Source organism: Nicotiana sylvestris, chromosome 9 (genome assembly GCF_000393655.2).
Source record: "Nicotiana sylvestris chromosome 9, ASM39365v2, whole genome shotgun sequence".
Lineage (NCBI taxonomy): Eukaryota > Viridiplantae > Streptophyta > Magnoliopsida > Solanales > Solanaceae > Nicotiana > Nicotiana sylvestris.
This window is the reverse complement of record NC_091065.1, coordinates 107115097-107140208: the sequence shown is the minus strand read 5'-3', so window position 1 is coordinate 107140208 and position 25112 is coordinate 107115097. Positions and strand designations below refer to the sequence as shown.

Sequence of the window (25112 nt, the reverse complement as noted above, 5' to 3'; positions counted from 1 at the left end):
ACATAGGCTAAGCCTGAAGAAGGTGAACACACAATTAATCATCAGAAAATCAATTTGGGTAAAAGAAAAGCAAAATAGTTCTCCTTATTACACTGCAAAGGAAAATTAAGCAATATTTACCCACAAATATTATTGTAGTACAATCCTCTACATAGGAGACAACAATTATCATTGATAATTGGCCTAGTAAATATGTTGCACTTCGAACTCCTCTTGCGCTTCTTTCGTGGATTATGATTGTCTTAACTGATCAATGTTAGGCCAATAACAATACAGACCACACATGCTGAGTCCCATAACATACAATATGCAGTTTGAAGCAATATTTGAAACTAACCAAAATATTTAAGGGGAAAAAAGATGTGTAGCCATACATGTTGAGAGTCCCAAATCCTAAAGCATGACGAACTACAAAAACATTAGAAAAGACTAAAAAGTAGGCACAAAATATCACTTCATTGTCCGAAAAAGAATATGTAAGCGGCGAAAAAGAATTCAGTTTGATTTACATGACTTGATGAAACTAAATCTATCCGGAAGAAACCCAAAATATTGGTACAGTGACACAAGGAATACACACCAAATAAATGTCAAAAATAAGAAAGAGATGAGAAATCACGAAATCAGAGAGAGGCGATTTACCTCTAGCAATAGTAGAAATAAGAGAAACAGAAATTCAATGGAAAATTTAAAATATTAAAGAGCAAAGGAAGAATTTTACCTTACGCGAGGGGAGGAAGAAGGGCGAAAAAAGAAGACACTTTAAGGGAAGAGGAGATTTGCGAAAAGGAGGAAGAGAAAAGCCGTTTAAGAGGAGTAAAAGAAGCAGCCGTTCTTCTTCAGGGAAACGGCGTTTCGAGTTTTCTTTACGTTTTTTTTCATTATTTTGAGAAGGTAAAATTTAAAAAAAAATGAGAACAAAGATAAATGTCAATGTTGGGCTAAGAGAGGTGCCACATAAGCCTCTCTTAGACCCAGCTTTATATATATATATAGATGAACTTAGAAGTTTCTTAGGTAAAAGATAGCATTTCATAAAGACCCACAAAGGGTAACAATAACAATAATAACAACAATAGCAATAATAATAATAATATCACTTCTATATTCCACGTTACCCAAATCAATTGTTTTTATGATGAGAAGAGAAGTATTTGATTTGATAGGTTGAAATGTGGAAAGATGTGTTTGAGATCGTCGAAACTGAAATTTAAGTGTCTGCCAGTTCAATGAAAGCTTAAGCTTCAGAACAACCGGAGTTAGAAGAAAACACAGGCTAGAGATTTTAACAAGTAAAACAAGGCTTAATATCATAGTACCTACTCTCAAAATAGGAGAATTTTGGCAATAATTTCCGGAAATAAGTTACAAAACGTTAAGTCATTTTACCGAACACAGGCACCTCCCTGAACTCAGCTGGTAAGTGAACCAATGAGGTTGCAGCCCCTCCCCAGCCGTATGCACAACAAGAAACTCAGTGTCTTGATGAGGATCTCGACGTGGTGCGGTCCATGCCCCAACCGCACTCTTTCCCTGGGTTTTCCCCACCTCCAATCTTTACAGAAAAATTCTTTTGATTTACTGCTCATATCAGCGATTACCACCTACAAAAACACAATTCCGCTACACATTCTGCAACCAAGTCACGGCCTGTGGAGCTTAAACCGTGCTGCTTGTGGAAGTCGAATGCAGCCAACATAACATGGCATTTGCTGCTGTTCCACGACATCTGGTCTTTGACCTGACAACCTTTTAAGAGATCTACACAACTTAGGGCCGCTGATAATGAAGATCATATTTTACATCTCAGTGGCAATCAAGTTACATGGTGGGGGAATATCTTATATTACTCTTTCATCTTGCTTTCCACATTCAAGTTGTTCTCAATGTCCATTCTGCCACTATCAACTCTCTGGTCCTCAACATCAACCTCTCCATTTGAAAGGCTTGCAACTAACATCTCTCCATCATCAGGTGGAACCTTCGTGGTTGACTCTGATGGTCCTGTGTCTTGTGCTCCATCTTCAATAGCTGTCTTATCAGTAGCCATGCGATGAGATGGGGACATTGCATTCTGCTCCACACTTTGCACATGGACAGATTCTGGATAAGAAGGATACTCAATATGGCTCATCATCCGTGCCTGTGCAGAAGATACAGGAACAAGTCGAGCACCAAATTATGAAAAACGTAAGACTTCTTTAAAATACAACAATAACAAACCCAGTGAAGTCCCACATGTAGGGTCTGGGGAGGTTAGTGTGTACGCAGACCCTATCCCTACCTTGGGAGGGTAGAGACAAGCACTTCTCTAAAATACCATGATAAAAAATTTGGGCATGCACTTGATTAGATTTCAAAGAAAAGGGCAGACCGGTGCACAAAGCATCCCGCGTTTACGGAGAATCTGCGAAGGGCCAAACCCAGAGGTGTGTAATGTGGGCAGTCTACCTTGTCATAGCGGTTAAGTCCACGGCTGAAACCCGTGACCTATAAATCATACAGAGACAACTTTACCATTGCTCTAAGGCCCACCTTCAGAAACATAATATGTGCGTAAAAGCTGTAAATTAAGAAGTATCTAGGCAACATTGAGAAATGACGAGGAGGCCTCTCAGGTGTAGAGTTGAGCAGAAAGCATAAAAAGAAGGAAACAAATATCTTAAACTACACAAACAAGAGATGAAAGAACAGCTCCATGACATTTACAGCATTTCTACCATTTCATGTTGACAGGGGACTGCACCAACATACACCATCTTTTAATCAATATTACGTCTCTAGATTTCACAAGACACCCAAGTATGTTACAGTATGTTACAGTATGTTACACCATCCAATAGTATATTACACTTCTTGGTAACTTGTGAAAAAACTTATACTAAATAAAGCAAAATATATAATTGGCAACACCATCATATACCATCTTTTAACCCGTTTGTCCCAGGATATCAACAGCATAGGAGACATCAAACTATTCCCATTGACTAAGGTTTTGAATCAAATCCACAAGACTAAGCTAGAAATGCTTCAAGCTTCCAATATATGTCATCCAAAAATTATCATCCATATATTGCAGTGAGAGAGATTCTATGGTTACGTTGATGTTACTAATGAATTGTCTTTTCTTGTTTTCTTGTTTTATTTTCATCTTCCTGAGCCGAGGGTCTATCGGAAACAGCCTCTCTGCCCTATCGGGGTAGGGGTAAGGTCTGCGTACACACTACCCTCCCCAGACCCCACTTAGTGGGACTTTACTGGGTCGTTGTTGTTGTTGTTGTATATTGCAGTGAGAGAGAATACCTGATAGACCTGATGCATCTTGAAATTCACAATGCCCTGCATTTCCTCAGGTCCACTAACAAGACTGATTGTTCCAGTTTCTCCAACAGGACGATTTGTCAGGGATGTTGCCTCATCAACATTGAGGGCGAGGTGGTCAGGTCTCTCTAAAAGAAGCCGAAATGTCGGTTGAAGTTCATAGCATTGTTCAAAAAGAGAACGTCGACAAAAAACATAAAGACCCAGACGCGCACGGGACATTGCAACAATCAATCTTCTGACATCACGAAGGTGGCCAACAAAACGCGTACGGACGAGAGACAATAAGATATAATCATTCTGCTGACCTTGAAACTTATCAACAGTTGTAACCTATCCCAAAAAAGTAACATAAAGATTAAGACATTCAGAGGGAGAAACCATAAAGCATTTATTAACAACTCCACCATTGTTTGTTGTGGGGCCCCCTTGAAACGATAGAGGAAAGCATTCATTCCAAAATACACCGACATGTTACACTTTAAGACATTTGAGGTATTCTCCCTTACCAGTCATGTTTTAACTCAACTTCCCCTTTTTCCAGAGTCCCCCCTCCCCCCTTTTTTTTAACCAAAAGAAAGATGCCAATGAGAAAATAAAAGAGAAAATGTTGTTTTCCAAGTTTAAAGAAAATCTTCACTGCAACTGTTCAGAAACTTCCAAAATACAGACTCACATGTTATACTATTGATGACATTTTAGGTAATATCCCACTTTTTTTTTAATAAAGATTATCCCGCTCTTAAATATCATGTTTCAACAGAACCACCTCTTTTCCCACGATTGCCAATCCCCCTTCCCCGAAGAAAGATGCCAATGAGAAAATAAACTAGAGAATAATTTGCTTTCCAATTGTAATAAAGAAAAAACGCCAGAAAGTGAAACAACTAGATACAGCTCAAAGAGGTAACAATATATTTACCTTGTGTGGTGGACCAATAAAGTCATAAGGGACACATCTTCTATTTATAACATCACGGATCAAAAGTTTCTGGCCGTTGTAAGTAGTCAAGATTGATATCTTATTCGCAGGATATCCAAGTAAACGCATATACATATAGACACTGACTACATATTCAGCCTCTCCCTCATTCTGATAGAACCAGGGTGAAGGGGCACTTTCACCTCTGCCATTGTAATCGGACACATCTACCAATTGATAGTCATATGAGAACCCAGCATTTGCTTTATGAAAGACCGCATTCTCCTTCACATAAGGCAGATCCCCCAGTTCTCTGTATCTCCAATTGTAAAGCCGAGCTAAACTTGGTCGTGCCCTACCCTGCGCATTCAACTCAATATATGGAATCCCTAGCCTGACAAATCTTGTGAAGAGACTCTGATCCATGTGGCTGTACTTCTGAAAAGCCATATTTTTCACGACAGGGGGCAATTGATGATGGTCACCAATCAGTATACAGCGTTTAAGCCGAGCATAGCCATCTTCCTGCCTCTGAAGCAACATAGGGATGAAAGTTTCAATTTCCAAAATTTGGGCACTTTCTTCCATCAACAGGTTGTCATACTTAAAACCCACTTGAAGAAAATCCTTCCTTTTAAGTGCTGCATGGGTGCAGGTCATTGCCACAATTTTTGCCTGTTTGGTCATCAGGTAATTAGATCGATCAACAGTGGACTTGAGTAATTCAAATGCCCTACATTCTTCGAGCTCTTGAAACATCGTTTTCAAATGACGAAAGCACCCCTTAGCTGCACGCATGTCCTTCTCGAAGGACTGACCCGCGAAAACTGGCTGGGGAGTATTAGAAAAAAATTCCCTAAATGGAAATCGGTCCCGAACAAATGTTGGTTTATCTTGATTTTCAGCGCAAGCAGCTAAAAATTGTTCCCACCGTGAGTATACATGAAGCAGCCAGAAGTATCCTGCAGTTTCACATGTATAACCAACATCCTCAGGAAGTTGAAGGGACCTTGCGAGGCGCTCAACTTCACTAAGCAGTTCTAGCCGCCGAACAAGCATGGCATTCACTCTTCCCTGACGACTGAAGTCAAGATCAGTTGCTAATTCTTGTTCTCCCTGACCAAGCCGGAGAAGATAGCGAGCTGGTACATCTCTCTAAAGTAATTACAGCAGTGGAACGCCATTATTAGTTACAAAAAATTGCAAAAATTGCAACAAAATCATATTGCATTACAAATGCATAAAACTCAAGACCCAGAAAATATCTTACTTGCATTATCTTCTCAAAAAGATCATTTAAAGCTTGATTAGAATGAGTGATTATTAGGGTCCGTTGAGAAGGGCAATTATGATAGAGAACATTCAAAATCTGCACAGCCGTATCTGTCTTTCCCGTACCCGGGGGACCCACAACCATGGATAAACCTGGCTGAATGCCTGAGATAATTGCTCCAACCTACATAGGCCAAAGATAGCAAAGATTCCAGAGTAAACTTAAGTGGAACAACCAGAGTGATTATTAAACCAAATTAACACGATCAGACTTGAATCTTAAAAGAGACAAGCTACAAGGAAGAATGAAAGAGAGCAATAACTTGAAGTCGAAGATACTTGATTTGATTGTACAGAAGTAAGACAACGAACAGTGTGAGAGGAGCACCGCAGATTTCCACTCTGTTTTTCCTCTGATCTTTAAAACAGAAACCTTGAAAATCAACTATACCTCAGTCCCAAACTAATTGGAGCCGACTATGTGAACCATTTATGTTCACTATGCTCTACTCAAGCATGTTCCTTACCAATACTAAACAATTGGTCTTTTAAGGCAAGTTAGGGGTTATCTACAACTAGAGGTTCACTAATCTCAAACTTATCCCCACACCAATATACAAGTCTCTGACCAAATTGAAAGGACCCCCCAGTGCAACAACTAATTCTTGATCACAACCACACCCTCCATCTATTATTTGTTTGGAACTTTTCATTTATTGAGCTTCAATTAGACCAACTTCCAAATCTAAGTAAGACTAGACCAATTCATGTATTTTGAATCTCGGAAGCGGAACATGCCAAAAATCTCGGTACAAATGGAAGGAATCCTTTGCTTCCATTGTATTTTTTCCTAAGATAAATTCGCCTATATCTCAAATGACGACAGGTATTTGAAGACAATCTCTCTCCATGTGATTGATGGAATGTTTACCAAGAAATGTATTTTGCTTAACAGGTGTTACCGGTATAAATAGGACAATAGCATCCGTCTGATGAAACTTATCATTCCAGGATAATATAACAGCAAGGAGGTGCCATGATAATTTATAAATCGTCTGAAGCCAATTCTAGATATAGAATGTGTATCCAATCATGTTTTCCTAGTTCACTCGAACAACCACAGCTAATAGAGATTGACGTGAATCTGTGTTGGTTTGAGAATGCCATTTTCATACCAACAGATCCAAAAAGCATAAGATTTCATGGGTGACCCTACCAAATGCTCTTTCTTTTAACTCCTATTAGAATTTTAAAACAACCGTTGAAACCAACAAGCATTACCAAATTCGGAATCTTGAAATTTAAAACAGTTAAGCAAAGAGAAGATTCACCCACTTGAGCAGAAAGTAAAAGCAAAAGAAATGAAAAGATAATTGGGCAAAGTACAAGTCCAAAAACAAGATTAAAGTGAGTCTCTTTAATCCACAACTTGCTTTTTATGTAAATTGTGCCCGAAGGATTCAGCACAAGCATCATAATTCAGAACTTTGAATACTTTTTCCCAATTTGCAAAGACGAGTTCATCTTCAATCTGCATCTACAAGAGGCACTGAAAAATAGTCTTTGTTTATCACAGTATTATAAATGTAACCAATAGTAGCACAATGCCATTCCCAACCTTGGGGAATATACTCAACACCATGACAACACCGATGCATGGTATCCTTGATGTTAGACAATTCCTCCATTAAGTAAATTACTACCCTTCTTAGGCCAGGGCATAAAGGATCCCAAGCTATACAAACTTGACTCAGTTATAGGCAAAAAGGTAGATAGTTGGATTTATTACATATCACTAAAAGCAAGATTTACAGGCTCCACAAGCACATATTAGATTCAGCTTTCTCAGGAACCAAGTGATTATCTCTTTAGAAGGCAGGAAACTGCCTATACCACAACCGTTTTTGTAACCCAACCTAAATAGTAGAAAAGAAGAGCCAATACCACATCTTCACTTCAATGTGAAGGTAGCAGACTAGTAGGCAGACTCAAGAACCCATAAAGCATTCAGTACGAACTATGAAGTTAGCAGGCAGACTCAAGAACCCATAAAGCATTTGGTATTACTACAATGTCATTTTTAAACTGATACTTAACTACAAAAGTCATTCTATATTTCACTTTGCCCCTAGAATTTGCATATTTCGTATCTGATCAAAGACTGCAAACTCATATTAGACAATAGTATTTAAGCATTCGGCTAGCCTTTTTTCAAATATGAGAATACAAATGACAGCATTTTAGAAATTAGGGGACCTATGAGAATAAGAATAAGACAGCAAAAGTAACAGAATTCGATAAAACACAAATAAAAACAATGAGGTTATACAACTCCATATCATAGGCCAGATGAATTGTAAATGGAAGAGTGAATTAGAGGTTGAATAGGCATCCAATATAGAGTTAGCTGGATTGCTGCTATATGATGAGGTTCCAGTTTATACCCTTCCTAGAAGGTGCCGAGCTGGAACAAATAATAGCATTGTAAGCCAGATTTTGCTCAGTGATGTAGATACAGTTTTGTTTTCATTTTCTTTTTTTTAAGAACTAGCTCTTTGAGTCAAAAAGAGTTAGCTGTGTACTTGGTGTAACTGGTAAAGTTGCTGCCATGTGACCAGGAGGTCACGGGTTCGAGCCGCGGAAACAGACTCTTGCAAAAATGCAGGGTAAAGCTGCGTACAATAGACCCTTGTGGTCCGGCCCTTCCCCGGACCCGCGCATAGCGGGAGCTTAGTGCACCGGGCTGCCCTTTTTTTTATTTAAAAAATAATTTATTTTGACCCAAAAAATGCAAAACAATGAGGATAACATCTGAGAAAATAAAGAAATTAGAACCATAAATCATGTATGATGTGACAAGCACCTGTGTTGGGGTAAATCGAACCGAGTTCCGCTTTGGTTGATCCTGAGGATATGGACCTGGATCAGGAGGGATATATGCTTCAACAATAAGCTTGTCTCTTTCAGAATGAACTTCTGGCATAGTAGACTTCTCACTTCCTGGAAGAGCATGAGCTTTCCCTTTCAGATTCCTAGGAAGTTTAATCTTAAAGAGGGGGCTTGGTTGCAAGCTTTCTATGCCATCTTGGTTAACGAAGCAAACCTGAACAAAGAAGATGAGGAAACAGAGAGAAAGACATGAGTACAATGAACACCACGACATAAGTACCACAGAGAAAAAATGACAATAAATACCTGATAATCTGGAAAACACTCCCTAACATGATCAGCATTTAGGAAGGTATCTTTAAAATCCACTGTTTCAAGGAGGTCTGGCATATTAGTCCACTGTGCTGCAGAAGGATTTCCATAGCCCAAAAATACGTCGTGCAGCCAGTCAGGAACTATGCATGTTTCATTCATCAGATCTCTTATGGACTCTAAGATGGCTTTGAAATTGTTCTCCTTCGGCTTCCTCCTCATCAATATATTAAATGTACCATAAATATCTTCTGCACCTTTCTCTGCTATATCACCAACATCCATATGGTATTGTGCTGTGTCAAGCGCAACAGTAACAGTTCTAAGATCTCCTTTTGGGGGTTTCCACTCGTCCCGCTTAATTCTCCCAGTAAAATCGTTCATTAGAGTTCCCTCCTCATCACGCAACTCGATTATTTCACAGCCGCGCACACACTGAAGACCAAGCCTCTGTGGTACAGTTGCCTTAGCAGCCTCTTCGGCACTGAGAGGCTCAAATGAAGGACGAATAGAAAGTAAAAAGAGAACGTCGTGCTCTTTAAGTGCATTCCATTCTGACCTTATTTGTGATTTGTAGCTGGAGATGCTGAAAGTAACTTCTGCTGTTACAGCAGATGGCTTTACTTCACCTATATTTGGTTGTTTTACTGCTGTAATCTTAAATTCTTTAACTGGCACAGCCATTCTCGACCAACCTCGAAACGCCGCCTCACCTTCATTATTGATATAAGCAAGGAGATGTGGCACAGCTTCTTGGATGTCCTCACGGATTTCATAAGTTGATTCAAGGCGAAAGAGGTTGAAGTTTCTAAGCAGATAGTCATGAAGTGTCAAAAACTGTAGATTGAGCTTTGGAAGTGCCAGGCATCCTTCCCCAGTGTAGTTGATACTTGGTACAAGGCTTTCATCCCACATTATTTGCTCATTAGGGTAAAGAGGAAGAGCATTTATGGCCTCTTTCTGCGACTGCTGTCTCTCAAAGAATGATACCATTACTTCAATTAAGAAATCAACTCTATCTGAACATGGATCATCTACTGATATCAGTTTTAACTGCAATACAGGAGGAGGTATCAGACAAGCAATAACAATCTATATTTGCAGAAGATAATTACTCGTGCTATCGTGGAGATAGGTGAGCATAACTACCATAGAGATAAAAGAGCAAATGCACTAATATTGAACATTTAGCAATAATAACCAGAAAGCAATTATGAGGTACAAGATGAATTTACTAGGCTTAGCAGTTTAAGCTGCACAACCCGACATGATATCAGTCCGAAATCATACAGCAATGGTAATCTGTATTCTATTTTTCTAATGGAATACTCATCTGCATTCTTTGCAAATATAACTAGTAGGGGTTGCTTGAGAGGCAGCTCTCTAAATAGTTAAAGATAAGAGAGCACACACAGACTAACTGCACATCAAACAACATTATCAGAAATCCACTTCAACGGAAAACATATTTTCTAACAAACATGTCTTAGCTTTTGTCATAGAGCTAAGCAAATCACCTACAGTTCTAGTCATCTGCCTTATATTCCTTTTCTTTTTTGGTCCTTATAGACCTCAATCCCCTGAAATGAACAATCATTTTCTCCATTGTTTTAAAGGTAAACAAGTTAGTCATTTGTAGAAAACCTCGGCAACAATCTGGACAAAAGGTATAATTTTGTGTACCAATGTTATCTCGCTAGAACGACCGGATATCACACTGACGCAAACAAGGAAATAGACAAGGAGGAGTTGGCATCTCTAATAGAGCCAAATATGTTCAAATCCAAGAAGCAAGTCAAATAATGCAAACTATCCGGATTGTAATTCGTTTAAGCAGGTTCACCGGAGAGAAAATCGCACATGTAAAGATTAGTAAGCATAGCTGAAACCCCATTAGCAGTTGAATCAGTGGTTTATAGAGATCATTAGTCTTTAGTGGCTAATCTATCTCTGAATCTTATATCTCCACAAGAAAGTGATACCTTTTGGTTGTATCCTCATTGTATAGTGTGCTGAGTCATAAACTGACAGAAAAGTTGATTTAAATCATCGTCTAGATGTTACTACTTCAGCTGAAATCTACTTTTCATAGAATTTGAGATAACGAGGTACAATAATAGAAGCTATACAAACATGACTATCAACACCGTCGAAGAGAACAAAACACAAGGGTTTAAGCATCCTTCAACAGCTTTAGCACCCAGCATTCTAACTTTTACAAGACAAATAGTGCACCTAAGTTCTTGGTAGATTCCAACTACACAGAAGTTTTCCTCATTGAAAATATCAAAAGGATGAACTCTAACTTGCACTCTTTATAATTTCCTCTTTAATTAGTAAACTTGCACACTTTATAATTTGTATATAGAAGAACTTCACATGATAAATAATGAACGATGATCCTATTTTCAATGTCATATATCGGAGATAGTAAAGAGCCATTTCACGAACCTTCCGGCATACTAAATCTCTCAGCTCGTCAGGAGTAAGCACAGAAAGTTTCTTGGATAGGTCAGCACGCCTGTTTATTGCACCAACATTTGCCAATGCAAGTTCCCGTAGCTGCAGAAACATAGGGGGAAAGAGAGAGGTAAACAAATTAAATGTGATACAGTTAGATTGTCCCGGTGTTGTGAAAAGCGCTCGCGCTTTTGTGATGTGAAGCGTAGCAGGTTGAATAAAGCGAGCACTTCTGCAAAAAAAAAAAAAAAAAAACGAGAAGCATAAAAGCAACAGTAGCGACAGAAGCGAGCGCTTCTACATATTAAGGGCTGCCAACGTTAAAAATTTAAAAAGTTTGTCAAGTTCAAGCCCAGGTATGTGATTTCCTCTTCCTCCTCCTCCTCCTTCTCCTTTTTCTTTTTCTTTCACTGTTTCAGTCCCAAAATAGCAGCGAAATGCTGACAAAAAAAAAATTCCCTTCAGTTCTTTTTCTCATTCTCTTCTTCTTCTTTCACTGTTTCAGTGATAAATTGCAGTGAAATGCTGCCCAATTTTTTTCATTTAAGTTACTGCCATTTTTTTCATTTCATTTAATCTTGCAGAAGAATAGGATGCTCATTTTGTGCTTTAATTGATGCTACTCTTTAGTTTTTACATTGAAGTATTGAACATTTGCTTATAGTTACATGTGTTGTCTATGCAGTATTTATTTTAATATTTTTTTTATATTTCGCTTCACTTCAAAAAAGTGAGCACTTCACTTCTCGCTTTAAGCGAAAAGGGGTTTGTCACTTTTCCTCGCTTCATGCTCTTCACAACACTGGATTGTCCATAAAAATGACACTATCTTAAAAAGAAACAATATCCAGAGCAGCTCATCATCATCAAAAGGAACAGAAATCAAAACAGACCTTGGGTATCTTCTTAAATGCAAGGAGCTGGAATGACTGGAAACGATCATAATGAGCCTGAACCACTTCATCATCAGTCATTTGTCTCCCTAAATGGTCATCAATTTCAAACCCTTCATAGAACTGAAGTAAGTCAACCAGCTGGGCAAAAAGTTTTCCTTTTCCATGCCTATAGAGAGCACTTAAATGACATTTGGCAACCACAGCAACATCAGCAACAACAGGCCTTATATATCTGCAGAACAACCAAATAGAAATAGCAATGGTGAGAAAATGGTACCTATTTGGAATAAATCTAGTGTTGATAAATTATATAGCAAATATAACGGTGGTAGTGAACGTCAGCCAAACTGAGAAGTACCAAGCTCCGCAAAAAGGAGCACAATCAAGAACTAAATAATTTTATACGCTTTAAGAGACATTAAAATGTCTCCAAGCATCAATGTCTTATCGGTATATCACTGCACAAAAACTAAAAATTGTGTTGGAATGGTATAATGTTCCAAATTTTCAACACTAATCACTTTGTATCTGAGTCCACACCGTACGTGACACTCATGTTTATGTTTCTGCTACATAGCCAAGCATCCTTTAACTTTCTCCATCGGAAGCTATTCTACTACAGAGAGCATTATTACCTTCTAGTTGGCAATTGGCTCAATAGATCAATGAGGAACTCCATAAATCGTTCACAGTATAGGACAGAGGCATCATTAACACCTTCAAAATCATTTGTGATATCCAAATGATCATCAACCTCAGTGTTTGGATGAGGAAAAACATTGCAATCAAGAACCTGATTATGGCGAAGGAAGCATCAGAAATTTTCTGCTAAACAAGCTAGAATGAATGGTGGAAAGACAAGTCCTTAATCAGATACCTCAAGAAACTCTTCAATTAGATGTCTCAAGAAATTCACTTCTAGCATATTTGAGGGATCAAAGGATTTCCCTCTTTTAGCTGCCTCCTTGGCTCTTTTTGCAATCTTCTTCCATTTCTTGATTAGATCAGGGTTAAGACACAGCTCCATCTGTTCTCAAGAAGAATAATAATTATTATAAGAAAACGAGACGGGATGAGGAAAATTCTACTCCATTTAGAAACACAGTACAAGTTACCTGAAATCGACCATATGACAAGCAATGCCAACACTGCAGACTAGCTAATCTCAATACCTTTTTGCTCACTATCTCATCTTCTAAACTCTGAAAGAACAAAAGTAGTAAATAATTCATCGAAATAAAAATAAATGACAACATAAAAAAGAGTACAATCAATAACATTCTCAGAAACAAAATAGGAAAATAATTGTACAACGGCCATGAATTATGTACCAGGAAGCAATGCAGATACCTAACAGTCACTACAGGTGCAGAAATATGCTTTTTTATTGGTGAATATAAAAGCAATATGCTTTCCCAACATTCAAGATGCTATAACTTTTCATTAATTTTAAAAAAGAAATGGACCTTAAGCCAAACTCAACCACAAAAGATAGCTCAAGTGGTAATGGTTGTCCAAATTCCAAAACCACATAAGCAGCATACTGCAATAATACTAACATACCACATACCAAGGGCTGGATATATGGAGCATGCAGTAACATAACATGGATAACCAATGTAAGGTAGCCCAACATTAGAGATGGGTTTTGGCTACACCATGTTGAAAAATGGCCTTCGGGACTAATGCAACACCGCACAAGCAGAAGGATTATTCAAGACCATATATGACTTAAAGAAATTATAATCCATATAATTAACCGTGCAATTCTAACAATGAGAAAATCGATTATATGACTTAGAGATACATTCAACATCGATATAGGTTAAGAATAATTTTGTAAAACTAGGAAGAAGAAACATGGATGTGTCCAATCTCATGTGCTGGTAGAGCAGGGAATATATATTTGCCCATACTTCATAACATTTATGATCTAAAATTAGAGAAATAGGTTTAAATTCAGATAATGTAGAAAAAGAAGTCAGATCTTCGAGGTGAAGGGAAATGGAATCAGAAAATTAGAGTATGATTCACCAATAAGTATGTAAATGTACCTGAAAAGCATTGATCATGAAAAGTAGATAATTGATTTTCTCAGCAATTGTCAAGCTTCTACCCTGCAGCCAGGTCTTAAACTGTGAGATAAAACAACGAATAGCAGCAGTAACTTTACCACTAATGAACTACCAATCATTTTTTCACAATCTATCAACGCACTAAAATGTTCAACCATATGAAACAGCTGCAATCAGAAAGTAATCTTAAAAATGGAACAGTTTACCTTAAGAAAAGAAAATACAACACGAGAACCACAGTCTAGCATGAAAGTGTCGCACATCAACCAAATTAAGAGAAAGAAAAAGTGACCTGGAGACCAAGATGAACGGAAACAATAGCTTTCTAGCATTCTAATGCATCATAAACAACTTCCACCATGAAATCTTAGAACACCAAAGATGCATGATAAAACAAAAATACCAAAAGAAACCATGTGATCACTGTTACGTACATATGGTCATAAAATCTTACAAGATAAAAATTAGTCATTGCTGCTGACAATTATAAATTCTTCTTTACCACTCTGCAAAAGATTTCAACAATTGCTCAAAGATTTTGGACAAACAATAGTTACCAGTGAAGTTACACAAAGAGCTGAAAAGTATGGGCTTGTTACATAAAACTTGGGATTAGTCATAGTTGTCATTAACTTACATAACCTACGCAGGATCTATGTATTGTTTTATGCGTGATATAATGTGAAATAAGAACAATTGTATTAGCAATACCAGTCGAAGAGCACCTAAATAGACCATAATTCCCTTAAAGATGACTTACCTTTGATGTAAGCTGCCTTATTTTAAGATATCTTATCATCGCAAAAACAAAAATAAGAATATTTTTTATTTAAGAAAATCAAGATATTAACATATAGTAAGAATTCTTAACATTATTGAATTTAAGAATTTTTGTAAATTATACCATGTATGCGTGTACCAATTAGCAGTGCTAATTACTGATTTTATCCATAATCCCTTCATAATGATCCGTGTATTGTTAAATGACATAACATAACAATACCTATATTATGATCCCTGCACAACTAGCCCGTCAACCAAACTATCCATATGCAGTAGATATGCTAACTCTGCAATTCCATGGTTTACTAACACTATATATAGAACCTAACAACTAAATAATTGAATTCTCAAGGTAAGTTGCAAGTCAAAGTTCACAAGATATGAACCCTAGATTTGACCATAAGGTGTGCATTATTTTGATCGTTCAGCAAAGTAGACAGCTAACGTATGCATTTTTCAAGGGTCTCCAAACCATAAGAGGTGTTCGTAAAGTGGTTATGCGCATTTGACAAAAAGATATTGTTTTTCTCCTTTGCCTTTGTTTCTTTTCAGCGCTTTCACTTTCTAGTCACGTCAGAGATAGAGAGCACTGTGTTGAGATATTTTCTTATTTTACACATTGCAAATAATGTGGAGCTAAACTTGTCCTACTGATCAATCATCCACCAAAGATGAGTTATTATTCACATTAGTAGCCGAAAAGGAGTTACTGATGCTTATAAAGCAAGTTAAAATGCAGATTCAAGTGAGAAAACAAGCATTTTCGATAGAACAAGCATTACCAAATTACTTGGATAACTAAACCACTGAAATTCGTTAAGCCCAAGATGAAAACAAACCTCTTTCAGCCGAAGAATCCTATCAAGGAATGCCTTGAACATATCCTTTCTATCATAGAAGCAGATCCATGCAGCCACATTCTCCCGAAACTACAAGTTGCAAAAAATATTTTGTAACCAGTGACAAATAACGTGCAAAGGTTAAATAAAGGAATCATAAGCATTTGCAAGATCCTTATTTGAAACTATTGCACATGACAGATGCTAATTTTCTGCTAATGCAGCCATATATCTGACTAACTCTACCAATAGAGTTAAAATAGTCCGTCTTTCATCATCTTATAAGTCAAACACAGCTTTCCTTCTATTTAACTTGTAGGAAAAAGAAACAGAGACATCAAATTCCATTTTGAACATAATACAACAGATGTATAATGCAACAAAATTACCCACAGATATGCAGAGTAAAAGTATATGGCTTTGCACTGCCTTAGTGTTTTTTTTAAAATACACGTTACCATTCCTTAAAAAAGGATATGCAGAGTAAAAGAAAAATTGAAGTATTTTATTCTCCGTAACTGCTGTTTCCTTGTGTGTTCTGTTTTTCTCTACATTTTATATTGTTTTGTTTTGGCCTTTTGGGTTTTGGAGGGGGGTTGTAATTCTCACCAAGCATTTCCACTATTGCGCTTCACTTGGATTTTTTTTGAATTGATAACTTTTGTATATATTAATAACATCAGTACATAGGTTGTACTGAAAACCAGATTTACAAGTAGGTGGTAAGTAGATGTGCTGGTGTGCAACCTAGCAAGATTCTAGTATGTCTACGACTGTCAATGTATCTTCTGTGTAAATCTGTTTACACCAAAAACAAAAAAGAAGAATACAATTGAGTTTGATCTTCTGTACTGGGTTGCTTCTGTCTTCAAAACATCTAGCATTCTTTTCCCTCCAAACTGTCCACCAGATACAAGTCGGGACAGTCCTCCATCTATCTCTGTTAGTTGCTTCAGCACCAACTTCTTCCTAACTATAAAGAACTTCATTAATCCTGCATGACATTGTCCATGAAATACCCCTAAGACTAATAAAGATTTTCCATAGTTGGTTTGTTATCTTGCAATGTAGAAATAAATGGCTAACAGTCTCAGCGTTTTCCCCACATAGGAAACATCATGAACACAAAGAAATTCCTCTTTTTATGAGATTATCCTGGGTTAATACAGCCTACTTTGCTAGTAGCCAAGAGAAACATGCTACCTTATATGGAATCTTTGTTTTCCATATATATACTTCCATGGCCAAGCATCTATCTGAAGATCATTTTGATTCAAAATCTTATATGCATCCTTCACCTGATAGACCCCTCTGTTGTGCCTCTGCCACCAAAGTGAATCCACCCCTTCCTGTAATCCTTTAAATGCTTCCAGCTCTTTGTAGAGGTCAGTTAATCTTGTTATCTCCCAGTCATTCAGCTGTCTTCTAAGAGTGAGTTCTCATAACTCCACATTTCAGCTACTGTCCTATGCTAGTTTTGTGCCAAACCAAACATATCGGGGTATCTTTCCTTTAGGCTTCCATGTCCCAACCTATTATCATCCCAGAATGATGTGTTCCTTTCGTTGTTCACTCTTATGGAAGAGTGAATCTTCATTATAGGCCAAAGTTCTCTGATGGATTTCCACACACTAACTCCATATGATGTGCTGACTTTGTTTGACACCCACTTATTTTCCTCACCGTACTTAGCTTTGATCACTTTGCTCCATAAAGTTTGAGGTTCTTGAGAATATTTCCATAGCCATTTCATTCTAAGAGCCTTGCTTTGATTCTTCAAATTTCTTATTCCCAAACCACCTTGTTTTTTGGCCATTGTGAGGGTCTTCCATTTAACTAAATGGAAGACCGTTTTCTCCTTATTCCCTTGCCAAAGGAAGGATCTTCGGAGTTTGTCCAGTCTCTGTATGATTCTGGCAAGAATTGGGAACAAAGACATCATGTAAGTAGGAAGTGAATCTAATACTGAGTTGATTAAAACTAGTCTGCCTGCCCCCCCCCCCCTTGATAGGTATTGCAATTTCCATCTTGATAGATTCTTCTCACACTTTTCAATGACTGAATTCCAGATCTTTTTGGATTTGGATCTTGCACCAAGAGGCATCCCAAGGTATACAGTTGGTAGAGACCCTACTTCTCCTCCCATTATCTGTGTCAGTTGCTCCATGTTATTAACTTCATTAATGGGATAAATATGGCTCTTTCTCCAGTTGATGTGTAGTCCCGAAATTCCTTCAGTTGATGATACTCTAGTCTTCTGTGACGCTGAAGAGGAGCAACTTAGAAACTAAGTTGCTCCTCTTCAGCGTCTTTTCTAAGTTGCTCCTCTTCAGCGTCACAGAAGACTAGAGTATCATCAGCATATTGAAGATGTGTGATCTCTAGACTGTTTGCCCCATTCCTGTGAACCTCGAAACCTTTAACCCATCCATTGACTTTAGCCGTTTTAATCATGTTGTTCAGTCCTTCCATGGCTATAATGAATAGAAAGGGCGATAAAGGATCACCTTGTCTTAGACCTCTGTGTGCATGGAAGAAACCTTCAGGAGATCCATTTATGAGAATGGAGAATGTAACAGTAGATATGCAAAATTTCATCCAACTGATCCATTTCTGCCCAAAACCCATTTGTTCTAACAATTTCAGTAGAAAGCTCCCATTGACATGATCATAAGCCTTCTCAATATCTAGTTTGCATAGGATTTCGGGTTCTTTCTTTTTGATTCTTGAATCCACAGCTTCATTAGCAATCAACATTGCATCTATTATTTGTCTTCCTTTGATGAAAGCCATTTGTTGAGCATCAACTAGTTTTCCTACCACCCTCTTAAGTTTTTCAGTCAAGACTTTTGAGAGCAGTTTGTAGAAATTCCCTATCAGACTGATTGGCCTGAAATCTCTCAATTCTTTCGCACCTGTCTTCTTTGGAATCAAGGCTATGTATGTTGCTGAAGCTTTTCTCAAACATCTCCTAGGAATAGAAGTTTTGAAGTCCTCGATGATGTCGTGCTTCAAAATATCCCAGCACTTAATGAAAAAACTCATTGTGTATCCATCTGGACCTGGGGCCTTGTCAGTTGCACACATCTTCAGACAGCTCAAGACTTCTTGTTCCTCAAATTTACACTGTAGACACTCCTTCTCTGATTCAGAGATTTTTGGACTGTTTTCGAAATTGAATGTCGATCTCCACTCTTCAGGTTCTGTGTATAATCCCTTGTAGAATTCAATGATCACATTCTTTACTCTGTCTGGCTCCTCAACTGCTTCATCTTGAATTATTAGTTGATCAATATTATTGTTTCTCTTGTGTGCATTGGCAGTACGATGGAAAAACATTGTATTCCTATCCCCTTCTTTGAGCCACAGAGCTCTTGATTTCTATCTCCATGCACTTTCTTCGTTCTTGAGATGATCCTCGAGCTCCATGAGGGTAGCTGCCTTCCTCACTGATTCCTCTTTTGTCAAAGCTCTTAATTGTTGGGTTGCCTCAAAATCTGCCAATTGACTCAGCAATTTTGATTTTTGCAATCCCAGATTTCCTTTACAACTTCTGCTCCATTCTTTTAGCTTGCCTTTGAGAGCTTTTAATTTGCAAGCTAAAATATAGTCTGGTCTTCCTGAAAATTCAAAAGATGTCCACCAGTTTCTAATTCTGTCATCAAAACCTTCCACGTTCAGCCACCAATTTTCAAACTTAAAGTATGATTTAGCTTGTTCCCAGGCACCAAAGCATAGAGCCACTTGTGAATGGTCAAAAATCAGCCTTTGTTGGAGAGTTTGCTTGATATTTCTGAAGCTTTCATCCCATTCTTCTTAAATGAGAAATCTATCAATTCTAGACGCGGTTGTATGATTATCCCCTTTGAACCAAGTATAGTAGCCTCCTTCGAGTTGAAGATCTATCAACTCTATGTCTTCTATAAAATCCGAGAATTCCACCATCTCTCTGGACCTCCTCGAACATTCCCGTTTTTCAGAAGGGTACCTTGTGACGTTAAAATCACCACAGACTACCCAAGGGTCTTCCATCAATCCCCTCATTGCACCAATTTCTCTCCATACTGTTCTTCTTTCTATTCTGCAATTTGGTGCATACACTCCTGTTATATGACATTGAAAATTCTGTAAAAGAGCCTCGAACTTGCATGTCAAAATGTATGCACCAGACTGTAACACCTCCCTTTTCCATACTCTGCAATTCCATAGTAACAAAATCCCCCCTCTCGTGCCGCTAGCTTCTAAACATGTGTACCTCACCCATCTCCCACCCCAAATTTGATTGACTATTTCCTTGATATCCCCCTCCACTTTTGTCTCTTGCATACAGATAATGTCTGCCTTCCAATTCAGCACTTGACTTTTTATGATCTCCTTTTTCTTCTTGTCATTTAATCCCCTAACATTCCATGAAATTAAATTGATCTTCGTATTGCAATAATAGAAAGATCTCTTCCCCTACTCTTTTTCCCATCAAAGGAGGTTAATCCTTTTAATTCCAGTGAGCCTTTGAACCTTTGTTTCTTCACCTCCATATTTGTCTCCACTCTTCTAACTTGTCTGCAACTGTCAATTTGCATTAGTAACTCCAATGCTTCTTCTTCGTGGCCTTGAAAATCTACTCCAAACATTTTTCCCAATTTGATCATATTTTGATGGACCCACAGTATTGCATCCATCTCTTTATCCATTACTGGATTGTGTTGTTGTACTAATATAGGAGTAACCTCCTCGATTTCCCAATCTTGGATAGAGTTGAAGTGCTTTAGCTGTTGTTGGTGCTCCAATGCATTTTCAACTTGATCTTCCCCTATCTTTTTGTTTATGGTATGCTCCCCTGCCTTCTGTCCCAGTATTCTTATCTCTGCTTCACCTTCTAGCTGATCGCAACTTATATGTGTTGCATGTGGCATAATTTCAAGGTTTGCAATGGAAATTGGATCCCCTGGATTGGATTCTGACTTTTAAGTAAGAGGTGCACCCCAGTTCCTCAATATAAGGCGTCAGCCTAATTCTTCAGTGGCCTCACACACGAGATCATTAAAAATGACTTGTGCAGCGAAATCAGACTCATATGATTTCAGCTCATTATTCACCGCATTCATGCTCAGATCTGTCGAACTTGGACCTTGCGTATGTTGCACTCGTGCCTTTCCCTTATTATTATTTTGCAATATGGTGCATCCCACTTGGTCGCCCATGTTTCTCTCTGCTCCAAGGCTATGTGTGTTTTCCGACGACTTCAGCTCAAATCTTGCCTGTTTTTCAGCCCATATTGGGATGAAAAATTTGATCCCTTCTCTTTCAATCCCAATCTCATTAGGAATCTTTCTGCCATCACCAACAATTTGAATTCTAGCCCACTTAAGGTGATTTTTGAGATCAGTTTCTTCTACAGTAGCTATCAATCCCCCACAAAGATCTCCTATTTCTTTGAAGATCTTCTGTGACCATAGAAGGGATGGCTTTAATCCAGCATGTTTCCACAATTTGAGAGTTTGGAATGCATCCAGCAGTGTAGTTCCACCATTCCAGATGAAGCTTGAACTTTTTCCATCTCCAATCTCCTTGGAGAATCTACTCAGCCATGTATCTGTTCGGAAACTCAAATAGAAACATGTTGCTAGTCATGTCATACATGTTGACTCCATATGCTTTGTTCCATGAAGCAGTAGCTCATCGCCTTATGTCTGCTAAAGTGGGTCCCTCAGTGATTTCTTTCCCAAAATACCCAATAATGCATCTTTTTAGTAAACTTGTGTCCTCCGGTCCTGAAGGTTCCAAAACAGAGATATCTTCATTGTTTGTACAGACATTTGCCTCTCGAAGGGTATTGGATTGCCATTTACTCTCCTTAACTGTTTTGACATAAGGATAGTTGTCCACAGTGTTTCTGGGTGGTACTGTGGTATTCAGCTTGGGGACATGATAGATGAATCTTTCTATCTTAGCTGCTATGTCTTTCCAGCCTACATTCAAAGCTCTCTGGGATTATAATAACTGACCTCCCTTCTCCCTTTAGTGATAGAATATATCTTCCATGAGCGTTAAATTTCCTAGTGCATAAATATTCTGTCATTTGTTCCTTATACTTCCATCTCTTCACTAAATTCTTTTGATCTGTCAAGGCTTCTTTAAGTACAAAGCAAATCCATTCCATTGTCTTTCTATCCATGGATAAGCGTCTCATCATGTTGCGGCTTCTCTCCACCCATTCAAACCATATATCTTTGTTGGAGTTCCATTTGGTGATGTTGAAAGATTTGAATCCAGCGTTGAAGTATATCCTACTGTCTCCCATATTGTACTAACCAGCTGCTCAGGTTATAAAAATTATAGAGGGTGTTTGGTAGTAATCACAGTGGGTGAATACTGATTCCGAAGAAGGAGATGTTTGGCTCCGTTGAGAAGCTCCCTGTAATGGTATTCTGCAGACTTGAGAGGAAGAAGAGAATTTTGTTTTGCAGCTGACTGAAAAATGATTGAAAAATGGCCAAAAAAAAACTTCCCGTCGCCGGAGAAAAGTAAAGGTGATCGGAATCTAGAACCGCCCGGATGGGTTGGGTTGGAATAGGGTGCTGAAGATGTTGTCCTGAAGAAAACAGTTGAAAAGATGCCCGGAGCAGTCTCACACGTCGGCGCGTGGTGGAGTGCTCGTCGGTGCTTGGCCGCGTGTAGGAGATCTGATGGCGGAGCTGTCTGCAGGGGTTGGCTTGCGTCAGTAGTGGCTCTCCGATGGTGTATGTATGGACTCAAAATTCCAGGTTCTCAGGCTCCTCGGGGAGTGTGCCTGAGAGCAGATTTTTCAGTACTGTAGAGCTGACTCTTTTATATTTTGAAAGACATTTGTATAGGTCTTCACTTGGATTTTTTAAAACTCATTTTTCAAAGCTAACAAGGTCTTGTAAGATTCTTTTGACAGTTTCAGAGTTGGGACAGGGTTACAGCTCCAATTTTAGTGGGCGTGTTGAGTATTCTTATGCTGGAAATTTATACCTGAGCATTGATGGAGACGTGGTTGTGCAGATTTGCATGTGAAGAAACAACTATATGGGCTCTAACTGCCAGAAGTTCAAAATCGATAAAAGGAGTCCAATCCCTAACTGAATTGCATTTTTGAGATTTTGAAAGACATGAATATCATAGTGTACATATGAAGTATGGTTGTAATCAAACAAAAGATGGACGGATTTATGGATGGTTCTTAAGGAAATGTTTACACATAGGACAAATGCGTGGAAAGGGATTATGAAGGAGAAAATGACATTAAAATGCTTCACGGGATTTTTGGTAGCAAAGGGTAAGAAGTAAAAAACATAACTCTGAAAGAAGATTTCCCAAATTTATATGTTGTTACGAATTACAAGAATTCCATCGTAGCTCAACTATTAAGAAGGCGGAACAAAGGTGACTTTGGATGTTTCTTTTAGGAGACCGTAATAACACAGAGATGTTGAAGAAGTGGAAGCTTTCTTTCAAAGCTTTCTCTTGGAGAAAGGTGTGATCTGTAAGTGTTGTGCAGTAACAGATGCTATCAGATGGCAGACAATTTTAGTAGAGGATGTATAGTATTATAAGTTGCTTTTTGCAAAAACATGGTAAGAACATGCATCATCTCTGTGCATAATAGCTTTGCCTTGTTATTGTGAGCACCCTAACAAGTAACCAGAAATTCCAAGTAACTTAGACGAGTCCAAAAGTAGTTAAAAATATCATACCTTCTCATTGACCATCAGTATCATTGACATCACATGCTCAAAGGAAGAAGCCTCTGGATCAAAATTGGGCCAAAGATAATTCTCCAAATACTGGCTAACCTCCAATATCATCACCCTCTGCAGAGGAACCGTCTTTCTCCCCCCTTTACACAAACCAAAATCAAATATCATCAATCAGAATTTATTTCTATGACCGCCTAATCACAAGTCATCATCACATACCACCATATGCATATGCACATACATATATCTGTTTTTTTATGACAGCAATGTCAAGGCCAGCTTGTCCATAACTAGACTATTTCACCGGGTACCTGCTACCTCCCGATACAGGTACCAGGTAACTCTATCCACCAAGGCAGCTTGGACAGATGGGAAGAAATCAACTAGGGTTTGTTATCTCCAAAGGGATTCTGGGAGCTCATGGTTCTCCACCCACTTCATTGACCACAGGGCCACACACTTGGGTGCCACATGCATAAATATATTACTAGACACAGACATTAACAGAAACAATAGAAACTCGTATATCCAAATATGTTTTTATAAAATTTAGTCCTTTGTTGACTGACTTTCAGACCTCAGTCGAAACTCGAAACGCATACTGATCATCATTTACTTTTTAAGAATAAAAACACAAACACTAAAACGCTTCTTCTAATTTCAACAACTAACCTTTTACGGTGAGCTCCGTGTCATAAATTTCTTTGACGAGCTCAGGACTAAAGGGCTTCTTCTCCCCAGTTTTGGCCCAATTAGAAGCAGCGGTTTTAGTCAAGCGGTCGCGCTGGATCTCAGCAAGGGTTATGGAGCTAGGAATGTTCGAACCGGGCTTCGACTCCGGCGGCCTGTCTGTTACGGAAGGCAGCATTTGCTCCGCCGGCTGCGGTAATGCTTCCACCGGGTACTCAGCCACGCGGTGGCGCCGGAAATCGTAGGTTCCGGTACCGTAAACCTTTGTCATTATTGGTGTATTTGAATTTTGAACTTTAGAGGAGAAAATTTAGGGGATTTGGTTCTGCTATGAGGTTCGAGAAACTTGTAGGGGAGGAGAACAGTAGGGTTTATGGTGAAGAAAGGTTTGGTTTTTGAAGATTTTTGCAGTCACTTCAGAGGAAGTGAAAGTGAAGGCGGTGAAGAAGAAAGTGTAGAGCTGACTTGAAATTTTTAGCTTCAACTTTGGACCCGAACCGACCTAAACCAAATTTAAATGGATCTAACTACAAAATAAAAAGAAAATTTAAAATATAAAAGAGATTTTTGCATACTTATCCACTATTGAAAATTTTATTGCCCTCCCTATTCAAGTTTCACTATAATTATCTCATATATAAAAATTATCAATCATGTACATTTTTAGGATTTAAGGATAATTAATCAATTCCTACCATCACTATAAGTTACAAATCTTCCCCCCGCCCCATGTTTCTCTCTCCGTATCCCACTCCCCCCACGTTTCTCTCTCCATATCCCACCTCTTCCCCCACGTATCTTGCACGAGAGAACAGCAATTCCATCATTGACAACCATTAAAAAGCTTTGAAACCTTGAATTCGAATTTAGGTTTTTAAAAAATATTATTTATTTGAATTGGGTGTTGTTGCAAAGAATTGGGATTCTCTCTA

At 38.3% G+C, this 25112-nt stretch overlaps 1 protein-coding gene across 2 annotated transcripts; it reads right to left on the bottom strand.

The window, feature by feature from the left end:
- Nucleotides 1–1187: 1187 nt before the first annotated feature.
- LOC104213116 (uncharacterized) lies at nucleotides 1188–24657 on the bottom strand. Of its 2 annotated transcripts, XM_009762546.2 has the most exons (16): nucleotides 24163–24657; nucleotides 23488–23630; nucleotides 15770–15859; nucleotides 14127–14189; nucleotides 13188–13274; nucleotides 12950–13099; nucleotides 12708–12865; nucleotides 12070–12304; nucleotides 11168–11278; nucleotides 8711–9769; nucleotides 8379–8618; nucleotides 5514–5699; nucleotides 4244–5398; nucleotides 3304–3654; nucleotides 2375–2490; nucleotides 2008–2143 (listed from the first exon to the last, which is right to left on the bottom strand). In XM_009762546.2, exons 1-16 carry the CDS (start codon nucleotides 24449–24451, stop codon nucleotides 2134–2136), a joined length of 4443 nt encoding a protein of 1480 aa, XP_009760848.1. In that variant the 5' UTR covers nucleotides 24452–24657; the 3' UTR covers nucleotides 2008–2133. The 2 variants fall into 2 exon arrangements, with proteins under 2 accessions (XP_009760847.1, XP_009760848.1); XM_009762545.2 differs by lacking the exon at nucleotides 2375–2490 and having other exon boundaries at nucleotides 1188–2143.
- Nucleotides 24658–25112: the final 455 nt, after the last annotated feature.